Raw genomic sequence first — 15385 nt, 5'->3', positions numbered from 1 at the left:
AAGTAAAGACGAGTTTCAATTATTAATCGCGTTTTCAGCTGTCGAGCTTTTTGGCTCTGCGAGCCACCGTATCAGTTGACTCGGGAGCTTTCATGACAGTCATCTGACTCAAATGTTGCCTCCTGTCATGTGCTAACTGTAAACACTTGGGGAGGCACAATTATTGGATTGAAAACGTTTAAAGAAGTTTATTTAGACTACCAGAGGAGATGGGTATTATTATCTCCGAGGATAATTTGTGGCTAACGCAGCTGGCTAATTAATTTTATGGTGAGTATCTTTACTTAGCTAGGAAATATGGAACCACATAGTGGCTAGCTTTTCCGGTTTGACTGTGTTTACCTTGTTTCTTTTGAGTTGTATGAAGTATGTGACATTGTAGATATTCATTGTGTGTTTCGTTCGCTTTGCAGCTCTTCTGCTGTCTCTTTTGAATTGTGACTGTTGGGAGAATAGAGGAATAAACATGCCTCAGGCAGCAGCTACCATCAGTGGGATCCAGAGGATGGTTCTCTATGAGACCAGAGCCGTAAGTCTGTCATGATCTTTATACTTCAGCATGTTCTTTGGTCGCAGCTGCAAGTAGCCAACACTTCTCTCTAAATTACATCACATTTCCAGCATGTTAAAGCTGCTTTTTGACTGTCCTGATGCTTCCTGAGCTGACTGCAACAACAGTATGATAAAAACAGATTTTTCATAATTTATTGATCAGAGGAAAGTAAGTTTAGTTTAGTTTAGTTTATTTGCACTAGCATGTATAGATAATATAGCGAAAGAAATTAAAAGTTAACACTGTTACATTGTGCAGGAGAGGTTAGGAGCCAAAAATGGCTTATGAAGATATGTGCCCCATTAAAAACTACAATTATACATAAAAAGAAAAAGACTGAAATGAAAATTGCATAATTGAATAAAAGTTCCAGACTAAGAAGTGTTACAAAATTGTTAAAGATGTACAATTTACAACTACAACAAGGGAAAAAAAAGCACAAATTACAAATAAATCAATGAAGGGTCCTTTTCAGAATTTTTTCATTAACGATAATGTAGATGATGATTGCAGAGATGGAGTAAACCAAAGAGATGGTCCTCTGTATTTCAATGAATATCAATTAAGAGAAGTCCAACAATATGGAAGATAAATGTCCTTAGAGTGGAATATGAGTGAATGTCTGAGGACGACTTAAAGAGTTTTGGAAAATACTAGGCAAGTCATGAGTGAGATGTACATATTTATGCATGAATACACAAGTCAGATGTATGTTCACATTAAAAACTGATAAAAGTTGATATTTTCTAAAGAGATAGTCACTCTAAAAAATGTCTTTTGAATTAGAAAAATCTGTAAAGTTACATAATCAAGCCTCTGTATCTGCAGGGTTCCTTTATATGAATAAAGGTCTAGCCATTTTCTCTGTAGACCTACCTAGCCCCAGTTTGTGCCTCTAATATGATGATAACACCTGCTGGTACAATGTGGGGCTAGGAACTATCCAGCACAGCCACAGTCTTTCATACCTTTAATAGAAGTGCCTTGCATAGAAAACTTTGGCACAACTGTTAATTCGGGACAGACAATATACAGGACAAATTTTTCCTATCAATCTGGGTGTCCAAATTACTGACTGTGACCAGTCCAGGCATGTCCTGGGGCCAATTTTAAACATCCTGCAGCTTGTTGTCCTAAATATACTATATGTGGCCCACCATACAATATTGGTTAAACACAGAAGATCACAAGCGAGATCACTTTGCGTTTTTTCATTAACACTGACAGGACTATTGCACAGTTTGTAGACATGCACCAAGTAGGAACTATGCAGGCAGAACTATTGTTTTTTCATAAACAGATGGTAAACAAGCAAACAAATGGTTACCTAACAGGTATTTTCTGCTTGGAAGCAGCCTTGGCAACAGCAAAGAGACGTAAATTCGGCAATGAGGCCTGCTGATTTCAGAAGTGGTGGAAAGTTGAATACTTATTCTGTGAAAGATGAAACAGTTGCAGTTGTCTCATTTGTATGGGATATTATAATAACATAATAGCCCATATGGAGCCAGAAGCAGCTGGCCCACATGTATTTTAACATTATGTAATCTGGCCCCCATTCAAAAAAGCTGATTGAGTTAGAGTCCAGTCCATCTCCTAGGCCAAAATCTATCACTTGTTATAAAGATTTATCACTCCTGCTGAACTGTGGACTCTAGTGATGGATTTCCTAATCTCACTGATGTAAGAAAGCCATGCTTAATCCATGATTTTTAACATTAAACAGACGTACACAAATGTAAACAGTGCAGAATGTATAACTCCTGTAAGATATTAATTACCCGTCACTAAACACTAGATGGCAGCAAAAGAGTGTTTGATGATTTGCTTCTCTCAGTATACCCCAGGCTATTTTGATTTACCATCACTTCCATATTAGTTTAGTTTAGTTTAGTGTGCAGATCTTTTGTCTGACTCTTGCCTTAGTCTGATTGTTTTATCAACTATATCCTGTAGTCACAAATATGGTAAATCAGGGACAGTTTCTTTATACTTGAGTGATCTTAGTTTCTTATTGAACCTCTCTTAGTCCATTTTACTGAACAGTGGATGAAGTGTTTTTAACTACTGTGGACAAAGAGAGCTCCATAGGATAGTGTGGAAGAGGACTAAGTGGCTCTCATGGTTACAGACTGTACTGATACATGGTGTTCCAATTTAATGTTCTTTAGTCGACTGAAGCATCTCCCAGCCCCAGTGAGAGAAAAATAGTAACTTGAAAGGAAAAGACATCCAAGAAAGACACAAATCTTAACAATGACCGTATTAGAGCGTAGCCCTGTGATCAAATATGTGCTGTGCCCACATGTACTCGGGACTGCAGCTACTCTAATTCCAGTATATATTCTCGTATACGATCATATCATTTTAAGTGTGTGCATAATGCTGTGTATATTGTGCAGTGTTCCTACTCTGGTTTAAGGACTAGTGTCTAGGATTTACAGGCATCTAGTGGTGATATTGCACTATTGAAAACTGCTCCCATGTGTCAAGCGTGTAGAAGAATCATGGTGGTCGATGCGAAAACACAAAAATGCAAATGGCCCTTGTAAGAGCCAAATATGTCACTCACTCGGCAGGCATGACATGTATTTACTTTATATGTGCACTGGGTGGCGCTGTATTGATATTTGGAGCTTTAGTATATTAAGGTAGGAACAATATGTTGCCGTCAGGTGTTTCACCCCAGAAGAGCAAAAGGTTTTTGAGCGCTGTGATCCGGGACAGTGCAACATGCTGAAAGCCGTGTGTTTGCTTAGAATGAAATATAAAGAAATGGACATTTATTCAACCTGCGTTTGGTGGTATGAATAAATGCGATGATTGTACTGCAGCTGGAAATAGCAGTTTATTGTCTGAACTCAACACAACAGTTTGTCCATTCTGAGCTACTGTAGAACAAAATGGCGGACTCCCCTTCATATGTAGCTATAAACAAAAGGTCACGAAAAACAAAATGATTCTTATGTTCAGGTGATTATACACTAATGCAAACAAAGATATGAATATTATATACAATTCCTACCAATAGATGCCCCTAAATCCTACACACTGGACCTTTAATTCACAGACGTTGTTGTTATTTATTGATTTTATTTTCTACATTTTTTTTTTTTATTACTCTTTTTATATATTATTCCTTCCTGGCAGACTTGTTTGTCATTTATTTGTTTATATTTAACTTTTTTTTTTGGGTCATTTTACTGTTTTTATTGCTGTTCATCAGTCTTGCTTATTTGTGTTTATTGGCTTTTTCATCATTTCATTGTGATTGTTATCATATATTATATTATCCTTCTAGCCCCAATGAATCTTAATGCGCAGTCAATTATCCCTGAATAAACAATGGTTGATGATGATGATATGATCTATATCTGCCTTGGATTTTTGTATGATTTCACAGGCCTCTGATATATTAATTTCTACTTTGGTGGCTCATTGTGGAGAGAAAATGTTGCACATTATTGGACAAAAAAGGCCTGAAGAACATTCGACTTAAATAATAGGACTGTACTGTAAAAAAGCTGGCTTGTCATAACATGACTGTCTATTGAAATATGAAATCATGTCTTCTCTAAGACACATTGTCCTGCGATGTCCTGCTGTGTATCATCCCTGAGAAATCTTCTTGTGCTGAGATCAAGTAACAAAATATTATGTAATCACACAAGTAAAAGGATTATTCTTATGGTCAGTGTGCATGTATCCCCAGACGCAGCTATGCAGGCTACATGGCAAACACCAACTCTATTACAATTCTAGTGTATTCATGCTTTTAATGTTTCTTTCCAGAGGTATTTTTTGGTGGGGAGCAATCAGGCACAGACCAAACACAGAGTCCTGAAAATTGACCGCACAGAACCCAAGGACCTGGTCATAATTGACGATAAGGTAAGTGCTGAGTTTCCACTCGAGTTAGTACAGTGCAAGTATATATATGCTTATGTAATACAGTACAGCACGCTTGGGGTAAAATTGTACAATCACTCAGGCTGTCCCGAGTGTATTGTGGATGACAGCTAAGCTGATGAGTGCTGCATGCACCTCCTTCTCTTCGCCACTGCTCATTACCAGGATCTATGAGCCAGGAGTTGATTTGTTTGTTGTGGGTGATTACGATTATGATGTGTTTGTTATTATGAAGTATCCATGACTAAATATCCATCACCCCACGCTCTCATTCCTGCAGATATTACACTGACCTTGGGAAACCCTGTTTTGTTTTTCATTTGATTGGCATAGCGTTTTGTAAACAGAGTGTGGATGCTTGAGAGTGTGATCGAAGACGTGAGGTGAGCAGGTTTAAAGCTGGAGACACAGCCTCATATTTCACCTTCTCTCAGTTCATATGTAAGGAATGCTGGCACACATAATGAAATACAAGGCTGTGTAAAATCTCTCTTATTTGTTAGATGGATAGAGATACAGTGAGCCGAAGATTCAAAATAATTGGATATTTTTTATCAACTTGTTGACTTATTCCGTTTGTGCGAGACTGCATTTAATTCCACATACACACCGCTCAGCCAAAACATTAAAACCACTGATGGGTGAAGTGAATAACATGGATCATCTTGTCATAATGCAATGTGCTGCTGAGAAACCTTGGATCCTGGCATTCATGTGCATGCCACTTGACATGCTCCTCCCATACAAACACTGTTATAGACCAAGTACATCCTCTCATGGCAACAGCACTCTCTGATGACATTGGCGCCCCTAGCAGAACAGTGCACCATGCCACATCGCAAAAACTGTTCAGAAATAGCCTGAGGAATGTGACAAAGAGCTTAAGGCATCTCCTGGCCTCCACATCCCCCAAATCCCACTCTGATTGAGCATTTGTGGGACGTGCCGGTACCCCACAGGTGCCTTAGATCCACAGTGGGGCCGACATAGATTGGATTTGGCTCTGACCAGTCAAGGCATGGACACTGGACTTCTTGGGGTGTACTGTGGTGTCTGGCACCAGGGCTTTGGCGATGGATTCTTGGAGTCTTGTGGGTTGTGTAGTGGGGTACGAGCACATCAAATCAAGTCTAATCAAATCAAGTTTATTCATATAGCACATTTAAAAACTATAAAAGAAAGACACGATCTCCCTTGCCCACCAGCCTCGATCGTGGGACAGTTGAAAGACATTGTTCGGAGGATCTAACAGGTTGGGAGGTGGAGTAGGGGCACATCCCGTGGATGCTTGATCACATTGGGATCTGGGGAATTTGGAGGCCAGGTTGATGAGCTCTTAGTCACATTCTTTGGGCCATTCCTGAGCAGTTTTTTGTGGTGTGGCATTGTGCGCCCACTGCCACTGGGGAGTGCCGTTACAATGAGGGGGGTAATTGCTCTGCAGCTGTGTTTGGGTGTGTGGTGTGCATCAGTAGGCATCCATGAGAACGCCAGGACCCAAGGTTTCCCTGCAGAACAATGCATTGTAACAAGGTGATTTATGTTGTTCACTTCATTTGGCAGTGGTTTTAATGTTTTGGCTGATTGGTTGATTGGTTGGTTGATTTCCCGTTGCACCATAACTTGCATTCAAAGGTTGTAGGTCTGTTTGCATTTTATTCTCTTCAGCTGAATAACAAAGCAAATATAGTTGCTGTTTATTCATGACAATGTTGCAGAAAGAAGAAAGAAAGCAGCCGATCTATTTTTGTCCTAATTGCCTCAATGAGGATCAATCTAAACCCTTTCATAAAAAGTTGTAGAATTTGGAGGACATTGATTAAACAAAGCCTGCTAGTCATTTACTCATTATTGCACTGAAAATAATTCTGTTGTACAAGTCTCACCGGCTCTGAACTAATGTCTTAGTCGAACATAAGCCCCTCCAAAAGCAGCAGAGTCAAGTGCACATAAGTAAACAGAAGCTGCTTACATGGTTATTCACTAGGGGTGTAACGGTACACAAAAATCTCTCTATACCTCGGTACACAAGTCACGGTTCGGTTTTTTTCGGTACAGTAATGAAAAAAATAGACAACTATTAAATATCTTTTACTTATTGGTAACCTTATTAAAACATACCACCACAGCAGTTAACTCTTTTTACACAATTTTTGAATGAAACAAATATATATAAAATCCTGCTTTTTCACATTGTTTGAATGAAAATAGAAATATAAAAGTGAAAATAAAATCCTGCTGTTTTTTTTAACACATTTTTTGAATGACAAATATAAATATACATTTCTGCTTTAACAGTTTTACTCAATTAAAATAAAAAGTATAGTGCAGCTGGTCAGCTTTAAAGCCTGCTCAGATTCAGTTTTACTAGGAACTTACTTAGCTTTCCCACTTTGTTAAAGTGCAGTAAACAAAACATGCTTATATCTAAAGTGCAGCTTAAACAATTTTACTCATCTTCAATGGCGTTGGTTATTTCTTTAGCGCGATGGTCAGGGAAACGCTCTTTCTTTTTAAACAACGGCGATATCGTAGTTTGCACCAGATTGCTTTTTCTAGTCGTGCCGGTTAACGTTCAAACTCAGGTGGTGTCGCTTTAGATGCGTTAGCATGTTAGACGTGTTTCCAAGTACATACCCGACTGCTGTCCTGCAGTGTCGGCACACTGCTTTTGTCTTGTCCACTTGTTTATTTCCATCTTCGTATTTTACCCTGAAATGAAAGTGTTCCCAAACAGAGGACTTAAGGTTTGCGGGTGGGTCTTCAGGTTCGTCAGGCTCACTTGCCATGTTGTCAAAATGCGAGAATGCGCTGCACAAAGTGAAAGCGGAGATTTACGGTTGGACTCGGTCCGTCACTCAATTATGTCCGTCGGGGAACTAGATATTTTAAATGGTTCGGCTCGCAGAAACGGAATTAAAATAAAACAAAATTAAATAAAATAAAATAATATCCTGCGCCCAGTAATTCGGTACAGGGTCGTGCCGAACCGAATGTCACGTACCGAATGGTTCGACACAAATACATGTACCGTTACGGCCCTATTATTCACGTCTATGTACATATGTGTGTGTTTTTGTTTGTAGCATGTGTACACCCAGCAAGAGGTTCGGGAGTTGCTGAGCCGCCTGGACCTGGGCAACCGCACCAAGATTGGCCAGAAGGGTTCCTCAGGCCTGTCCAGGGCTGTCTCAGCCTTTGGCATTGTGGGTGAGTACAGTCCCTCCACTCGCTGGCGCAGCAACAAGCATTGTGGAGCACAATGATGGCAACATGTACCTCACCTTCAAAGCACTGGGCCTACATCTGTGCATACTGACCTGGTTTTGCATATTACTGTATAAAAGCCAGAGATGGAAAAACATAAAATAAAAGGAACACCTGGTGGTACATTGTATTTCACTACAATATAGCCCCGCTAACACTACTACTGCCTTTGTGGAGCTTATAATGTTCAATATTCAGGTTTCAAATATTGACCATCAGTGGGTTATTCAGGCGCGACGGGAGTGTTTCACATTTTATTACTTTCTCTTTTCTTTTGTAGAAAAAATCAGGTCACCAAATTGTAACAATATTGTTTGGGAGTGTTGCCCATAACTGTATAAGTTAAGGTATATACAGCGCCTTTAGTAGAGATCTGTATTCACTTGCAGGGTTCCTGAGGATCCTTAAAAAGTGTTTAATGGCATTGAATCAATTTATCTGAAAATTAAGTAGTAGAATGTAGTATTGTAGTTAAAAACAAATATACACTAGGAATGCACCAGTTGTGAAATTCTGGATTGATACGTGGGGTGATATGGCCCTAACATAATATCACGATAACTATATTGTTGACGATATAACAAATTAGTAAAAGATAAAATATAAATTTACAAACACAGAATTGCAACAAAATGAGTGATATATTTTTACATGTCAACCTAACAGTTTGTCTTTAAATATTCCGTTAAAACTGAACAATAATGATCTATCTTTTCTTTAGTTTGTGAACAACAACAGTAACTCGGAGTGAGATTCAGATTCTGTATACAATATTAATAGTTCAACAAAATAAAATCTACTACAAATTACACATTTAAACAGCTCCCAAATACAAAAAATGTACCCAGGGATCTATATATATATATATATATATATATATATATATATATATATATATATATATATATATATATGTATACAGGAGTTGAGAGGGAGGAGAGGGAGAGATGCTGTGCTGCTACCAGAGGAGCCGCTGAATGAGTTCCCTGAGCTGTTCATAAAACATCCAGGACGCCACAGTTTGTTCCACACTACTGAAGCTGCTCCTCTTTTTGGAACCACCGTGGAGTCTGCAATAATTCCGCTTTCAGCCGTACTTGTTGTTGCTGTGGTTAACATTATGATGTCGTATGTTAGCAAGTTGAAATTTTGCGGGGATCACGATATGAATTTTTCATATCATGTTAAAACTTATAGTGGTATTATCGTAAACAAGATGATATGGCACACTCTTAACTGATACTGATGTTTGAAATAACAGTTTGGCTGATACTAGTGTTTTTATATTGTTGTTTATTTAGTTTTTGTTGTTATTTATCCCTCCTTTTGTGCCTCCCTTTTTAAAGTAATTCAGTCCTTCATTACACTACCTTTGAATGAGCACAAATTCAATCGTACACATTTATGAAACAAGCTTTAATAGAACATTAAACATGAAAAACGTCTTTAAAAAACTGCTTCAAGGGCCTTTTTTCTATATATAATAACTGGAGTCAAATGTTTTGGTTTGGGGGTGGGAGGGGCAGACAGCATGTTGCCTGTTCCATCTTGTGGGTTGCCTTGTTGAGCGTAGTGGCACAGAGACCATTATAATTAAACACAGTTTTAGCTGTACATTTTATTTTCCAAATGTTGTAGTTCGCCGTACTTCAACATATAGGTTCGAACCGAAAGCCTTGTACCGAACGGTTCAACATGAATACGAGTATTGTCACACCTTAGTAGTGTCCCTCTTCTATCCTTTTGTTAACACAAGACACAGAGCACAAGTTAGACTTATTTTCTTTTTAGGTCAACTTGTTCTGTCTGTTTGCTACATATATGAAAACCAGGGTTTGTTACATGAGAGGTTTGTGTCACCGATCACATGTGTAGCCGACTCTGTACGTCCCCCACCTGCGTGTGTGTGCCAGTGACTGTGTGCAAAGTAATTGGTGTGACTGAGCTGTGAGTGTCACGTCCATACTGCATGACCAGTCTTCAAGTCATGACCTACATTTTGTTCCACACACATTCTAATACACACAGCAGAAGAGTGTTTGAATTTGTCCTGATAGCCTGTCTTGGAGATTTAATCAGGAGCAGTCATTATTGAGCTTTGATAATTTCCCTGTAATGTCTGTTTCTTTGTACTCTGGACAGGTTATTGGTTGTGGATAATTTGTCTGCCATAGAAACACATATTTGTGAGAAGACAGTTGCGGACATTTAAGAGTTTTCTTCATTTCTGCAAAACATGGTAAAATCAGAATCATGCTGTTATGTTTTTCTAATCAATATTTGCACCTTTCCCAAAAAATAATCAAATTAAAAACCACCTTAATGAGCCAACAAACCAACTTTAATTAAACATAGTACTGCCTAAGGCACTTATTTCTCCCCCAAGAATGACACTAATTAAAATACAGACTTGATGAGCTTATGCAAAATGGCTCTAAACTTTAACTTCCACCTCAGGCTGGGCGATGTGGAGAAAATAAATTATCACGATATTTTTGGCCAAATACCTTGATATCGATATTGTGTTGTAGGGTTGACTCTGGGTCCATCCATCCATCCATTTTCATCTGCATATCCGGGCTGGGTAGCAGGGGCAGCAGGCTGAGCAAAGCACCCCAGGCATCCCTCTCCCCAGGAACACTTTCCAGCTCCTCCTGGGGGACCCCAAGGTGTTCATAGGCCAGATGAGATATGTAAGCCCTCCAGCATGTTCTGGGTCTGCCCGGGGCCTCCTACCAGTGGGACATGCCCAAAACAGCTCTACCGGGAGGCACCCAGGAGGCATCCTGATCAGATGCCCCAATCATGGCAACTTAGTGGAAAAGGTGACCCATATTTTCATTTGAGCACGTGCCTTGCAAAAATGTCTGTGCACAGCACCGATAACAAGATTAAGAATCTACAGCTTTGCTAGCAACCCTGTGAGGCTGCACTTAGGCACAGAGGTGTTTTGCTCTGAAGGCTTTTAGAGCAACTTTTACATGCAAACATATTCTTAATAAATAAGCTAGCATGCTGATGTTTAGCAGGTACTGTATTTATCAGGGTTACAATGTAAGTTTAATGTTAAAATGACAAAGATCAAGTATGGTGGCACTTGGGGAAAATGTCAGGGGCTCCCTGAAGTCAGTGGGTTTCTTCTTCTGGAGAGCATGATTGTCTGTACAGAATGTCAGGGCAATCCATCCACTAGTTGTTGAGACATTTCAGTCTGGACCAAAGTGTTGGACTGACCAACTGACTGACTGACTGACTAACTGACTGACTGACTGACTGACATGGCCATCCATTGCAAGTGAGGCTTGATCTACTTTCCATTTTGGCTGGTGTATGCATTTCCATTTCTGGCCAAGAAAGAAATACAGGCAATTGTTCACTAATATCGGCAAGGCCCTTCCAGGGAATAATAGTAACACATCTAGGCTCATTCAGCGTCACCGTTGAGGCTGCAGATGGGTCGGTCACACTGACACAGACAGATTTTGACTTTGACATCTGCTTGAGTAAATAAGATGCTTTTTTTTCCACTGTGCCCTAATACCATCTTTGTTCATAGGCTGCTATTTGCCAAAGTCAGTGAGTAATATGGAATAAAAGAGTGTTGGGTACAGTCTATCCTGAGAGCCCTTTTGCCTGGCACCTTTTTATTACTGTACCATCATTGTAAGTGTATTTTTATTCTTTCATTTGCCTGTTTTGTCAGTCTGACCCAGCTGTGGCAGGAAGAAACACAATGAACCAACATGGTATTGTCATTCAGCAAAGCTACAAGTGAAAGAATATTAAGTTTGCTCTCATTCAGGACTGTTGCTCGCAAGATGATTGTCAATGCGCTGTGAAAAATCCCTCATATCTGCAAATTTGGATACAGCAACTCATTCGTACTGTAAATCCTTCAGATGCCCAATAGCCACTCACACTCTCAATTAAAGTAGTCTTTAGTCAAGTGGAGCCTGCAAAGAAGGAATGCTTTACACTTTTAGATAAAAAGAAATTCTAGGGTTATTTAGCAGAGGCGTCAATGAAGCCAGAGAAGCACATGTAAGAATGCTACAAAGCCACTCTACATGTTTATCAGAAATTTTACCGTGCTGTTTTTCATTGTTCCTTACACTTGGTGAACACTGCTGCTCTTTGGCAAATGGGGGGATTAAGTAAAATAATATTTTGTAGGTGTGATTATTAGATATGGGTGGTATGGTGGTGCAGTGGTTAGCATTGTTGCCTCTCTGCAGAAGAATCCTGGTTTGAACCCGGAGTGGGGGAGCCTTTGTGAGTTTGCTTGCTCTCCCCGTCAAACACGTTCTTGTGGGTGTTGGCCTTAGCCAGGGTTGTCCCTTGTCACTGATCTTGTTTATGATTTTCATGGACAGGATCTCGAGGCACCGCCGGGGAAGGACGAAGGGGTCTGGTTCGGGGACCTCACAATTGCACCTCTGCTTTTCACAGATGAAGTGGTTCTGTTGGCTTCATCACACCTTGACCTTCACACTGGGGCGGTTTGCAGCCAAGTGTGAAGCAGTCGGGATGAGAGTCAGCACCTCCAAATCTGAGGCCACGGTTTTCTGCCGGAAACTGGTGGATTGCCCAGTCCAAGGAGGGGGAGAGTTACTGCCTCAAGCGAGGGAGTTCAAGGTTCTCGGGGTCTTGTTCACAAGTGAGGGTAGAATGGAGCGTGAGATGGATCGGAGTTTTGGTACGGCTTCTGCAGAGATGCGGGCGCTGTGCCGGACCATCGTGGTGAAGAGGGAGCTGAGCCGGAAGGCGAAGCTTTCGATTTACTGGTCCATCTACGTCCCAACCCTCACCTATGATCATGAGCTCTGGGTAGTGACCGAAAGAATGAGATCGCGGATGCAAGCGGCCAAAATGAGTTTCCTCCGTGGGGTGGCTGGGCTCAGCCTTAGAGATAGGGTAAGGAGCTCGGACATCTGGAGGGAGTTGGAGTAGAGCTGCTGCTCCTTCGCGTTGAAAGGGGTCAGTTGAGGTGGTTTGGGCATCTGATCAGGATGCCTCCTGGGCACCTCTCACAGGAAGTATTTTGGGCACCTCCCACCAGTAGGAGGCCCCAGGGCAGACCCAGAACACGCTGGAGGGATTACATATCTCATCTGGCCTGGGAATGCCTTGGGGTCCCCCAGGAGGAGCTGGAAAGCGTTGCTGGAGAGAGGGACGTCTGGGGTGCTTTGCTTTGCCTGCTGCGCCCGCGACCCGGCCCCGGATAAGCGGATGAAAATGGATGGATCGATGGACGGATGGATGGATACATTGGCAGTCCACACATTTTTAACCATCAAACAGCCAACTCTGCAATCATACATCCATCTTGTGCTGCCTGATATTGTGAAAGCTCAGAATTGTAAACTGGGATCTCTTCCATCCTGAATGTGGCATTATACCCTCTCTCCCTGGTAAACACCCACATCTTTTGTGGTAGAGATATCACGAAAGATGTGGGTAGAGAGTAGAGATATCCAGCTTACATTACTTACAGTTAATTTCCTAGATTTAAGAAAGCTCCCTCCAGAGCTACATAACAAATTACACAAACATTTTCGCAGGCTGAGTGGTACTCCCTGTCACTCGTAAATTACCTTTGACATATGAAATTGGTGGAGTGCTACTTTAACTTCAGCTTCGATCTACCACCACTTGTCACAGTGGAGCACATACAGTCCATTAGACCCATAATTTACACTTTATATTGTTCCAATAAATAAAGCGCATGGGTCAAATTTTGCAAACATGAAGCCTGAAATATTTAATTTAGTGGATTAATGTTGAGCCATGTGTTTAAGCTAATTTATTCCTTTATTTAATTGGTTTATGTATTCATTGATTTACATCATACTGTGTGCACCTGCTTGTAGCATTCGGTTTGTATGTGGAGACACGATATGAACCTCGTCACCCTCACTAGTCGGCCTACAGCACAGTGATACTGCGGCATCTGTAATTCTAAAGAGTTTAAATGTACAAGGACTTCTTATTTACTTGCAAAATTGCATCTGTGACACACAATTAGTCTGTCAACAAATTAGTCTCAATGCAGGCATGTGTCTTGCATGCACACTTGCATAAACCACTTGTCTTGATAGGGCAAATATTACTAAACCATTCAGACCATTAAACAAGTACACAGCCATCATCAGCCATCCATTATATATTGAATGTCACAGCTGAGAAAATAAATCATGGAAAACTTAAAAGGAAATCACTGACCATGTTGCATGATAATTTCTGGGTCAGACTTTAATGATGTAAGACTAAATGGATGAAAGCATACAGGTAATATAGTGCAGTATGGTAAACAAACACGCATGATCCATCTCCGCAAATGGACGTGTTTACTTGTTTGTACTGTCAAAGCTGTAGCTGATTTGCAGGCTGCAGAAAGGTTGACCTACTAATCAGCTCCTTCAGACACTTTTTTACCTAACGTTTGTGGCGTCATGTTCAGGTTATGTCAGTGTGGGTTAAGAAAGTACCTTAAACGAAACATTTGGTAAGTTTATTCTAAAAGTTCTTAAATGTGTATGTTTTTTTCTTCACAGGGTTTGTACGTTTTCTGGAGGGTTACTACATTGTGTTGATCACCAAGCGCAGAAAGATGGCTGACATTGGGGGCCACTCCATCTACAAAATTGAAGACACCAGCATGATCTACATCCCCAACGACTCAGTCAGGGTTACACACCCGGATGAAGCAAGGTGCTGTCTCTTTTTTCCACCTGTGGCCCGTGTTTTTATCTCTCATAAATTCGTTAACGTGCTATCACCAGTAATTTCTAAACACACTCACTAGAAAAAACATAATCAGAACTGATATTGTATTTAAGACGTTCGTGAAGCTCAGTCTGACTTGTTGTGCCGGCCCTACACCGAACGACAAATTGTTTCGCTGTCACAGACAAATTTCCAACGTCAGAATAAAATCATGAATTGTGCCAGAGTTGTTGCTCCTTCCTGTGATCTCGATCGTTTGGCGTAAGGTCCTCATGAAGCTCAGTCTGATCTTTTATTAACATAAAACGCACCTTATTCAGAGTCAATAAAACTGACAAAAACCATCTTCATCCACCATCCACTGGGGCGGCTGTGGCAACGGTAGAGGTAGAGCGGGTCGTCCACCAATCGGAAGATCAGTGGTTCGATCCCCGACTCCTCCAGTCTGCATGTCCAAGTATCCTTGAGCAAGATACTGAACCCCCAAATTGCTCCCGATGATGCTTAGGACACACATTGTGTGAGTGTGTTAAAAACTGTGTAGCAGATGGCACCTTGTATGGAAGCCTCGTCCATCAGTGTATGAATCTGTGTGAATGGGTGAATGTGACTGGTAGTGTAAAAGCACTTTGAGTGGCCAGATGACTAGAAAGGCCCTATACAAATGTAGGTCCATTTACCATCTTGGTTTGTCTTTCGACTGTTCCAACAATCATCAGCTCTGGTTTGGTTGAAATGAAACCTGAACTTACCCAGTTAGATGTGAAAATATGCTGACTCGATACAAAAATGAAATAATCACTGACTGACTGAGTCGTTGCTCTCCTAGATATGTGCGGATCTTCCAGAATGTGGATCTGTCCAGCAACTTCTACTTCAGGTAAGACAAATTCTCTCACATAACATGTATAAATGATATATTGCATACTG

General features: G+C 40.7%; 1 protein-coding gene across 2 annotated transcripts in view; it reads left to right on the top strand.

Annotated features, from left to right (window-relative positions):
- The first annotated feature begins 83 nt into the window (after positions 1 to 83).
- Positions 84 to 15385, top strand: part of fig4a (FIG4 phosphoinositide 5-phosphatase a) — a 105136-nt gene continuing 89834 nt past the window's right edge. Inside the window, exons 1-6 of one of the 2 annotated variants that reach the window (XM_050058075.1) lie at positions 84 to 270; positions 414 to 529; positions 4346 to 4444; positions 7549 to 7672; positions 14284 to 14440; positions 15285 to 15335. In XM_050058075.1, coding sequence (XP_049914032.1) covers positions 467 to 529; positions 4346 to 4444; positions 7549 to 7672; positions 14284 to 14440; positions 15285 to 15335 — 494 coding nt within the window. In that variant the 5' untranslated portion in view covers positions 84 to 270; positions 414 to 466. Of the gene's footprint in view, positions 271 to 413; positions 530 to 4345; positions 4445 to 7548; positions 7673 to 10319; positions 10555 to 14283; positions 14441 to 15284; positions 15336 to 15385 lie in introns of those variants that run through there. The other variant, XM_050058076.1, reaches the window with a different exon arrangement.

This window comes from Epinephelus moara, chromosome 12 (assembly GCF_006386435.1).
Source record: "Epinephelus moara isolate mb chromosome 12, YSFRI_EMoa_1.0, whole genome shotgun sequence".
Classification (NCBI taxonomy): Eukaryota; Metazoa; Chordata; class Actinopteri; order Perciformes; family Serranidae; genus Epinephelus; species Epinephelus moara.
Note: the sequence above shows the minus strand (reverse complement) of the source record. Positions and strands in the feature narration are given on the sequence as shown.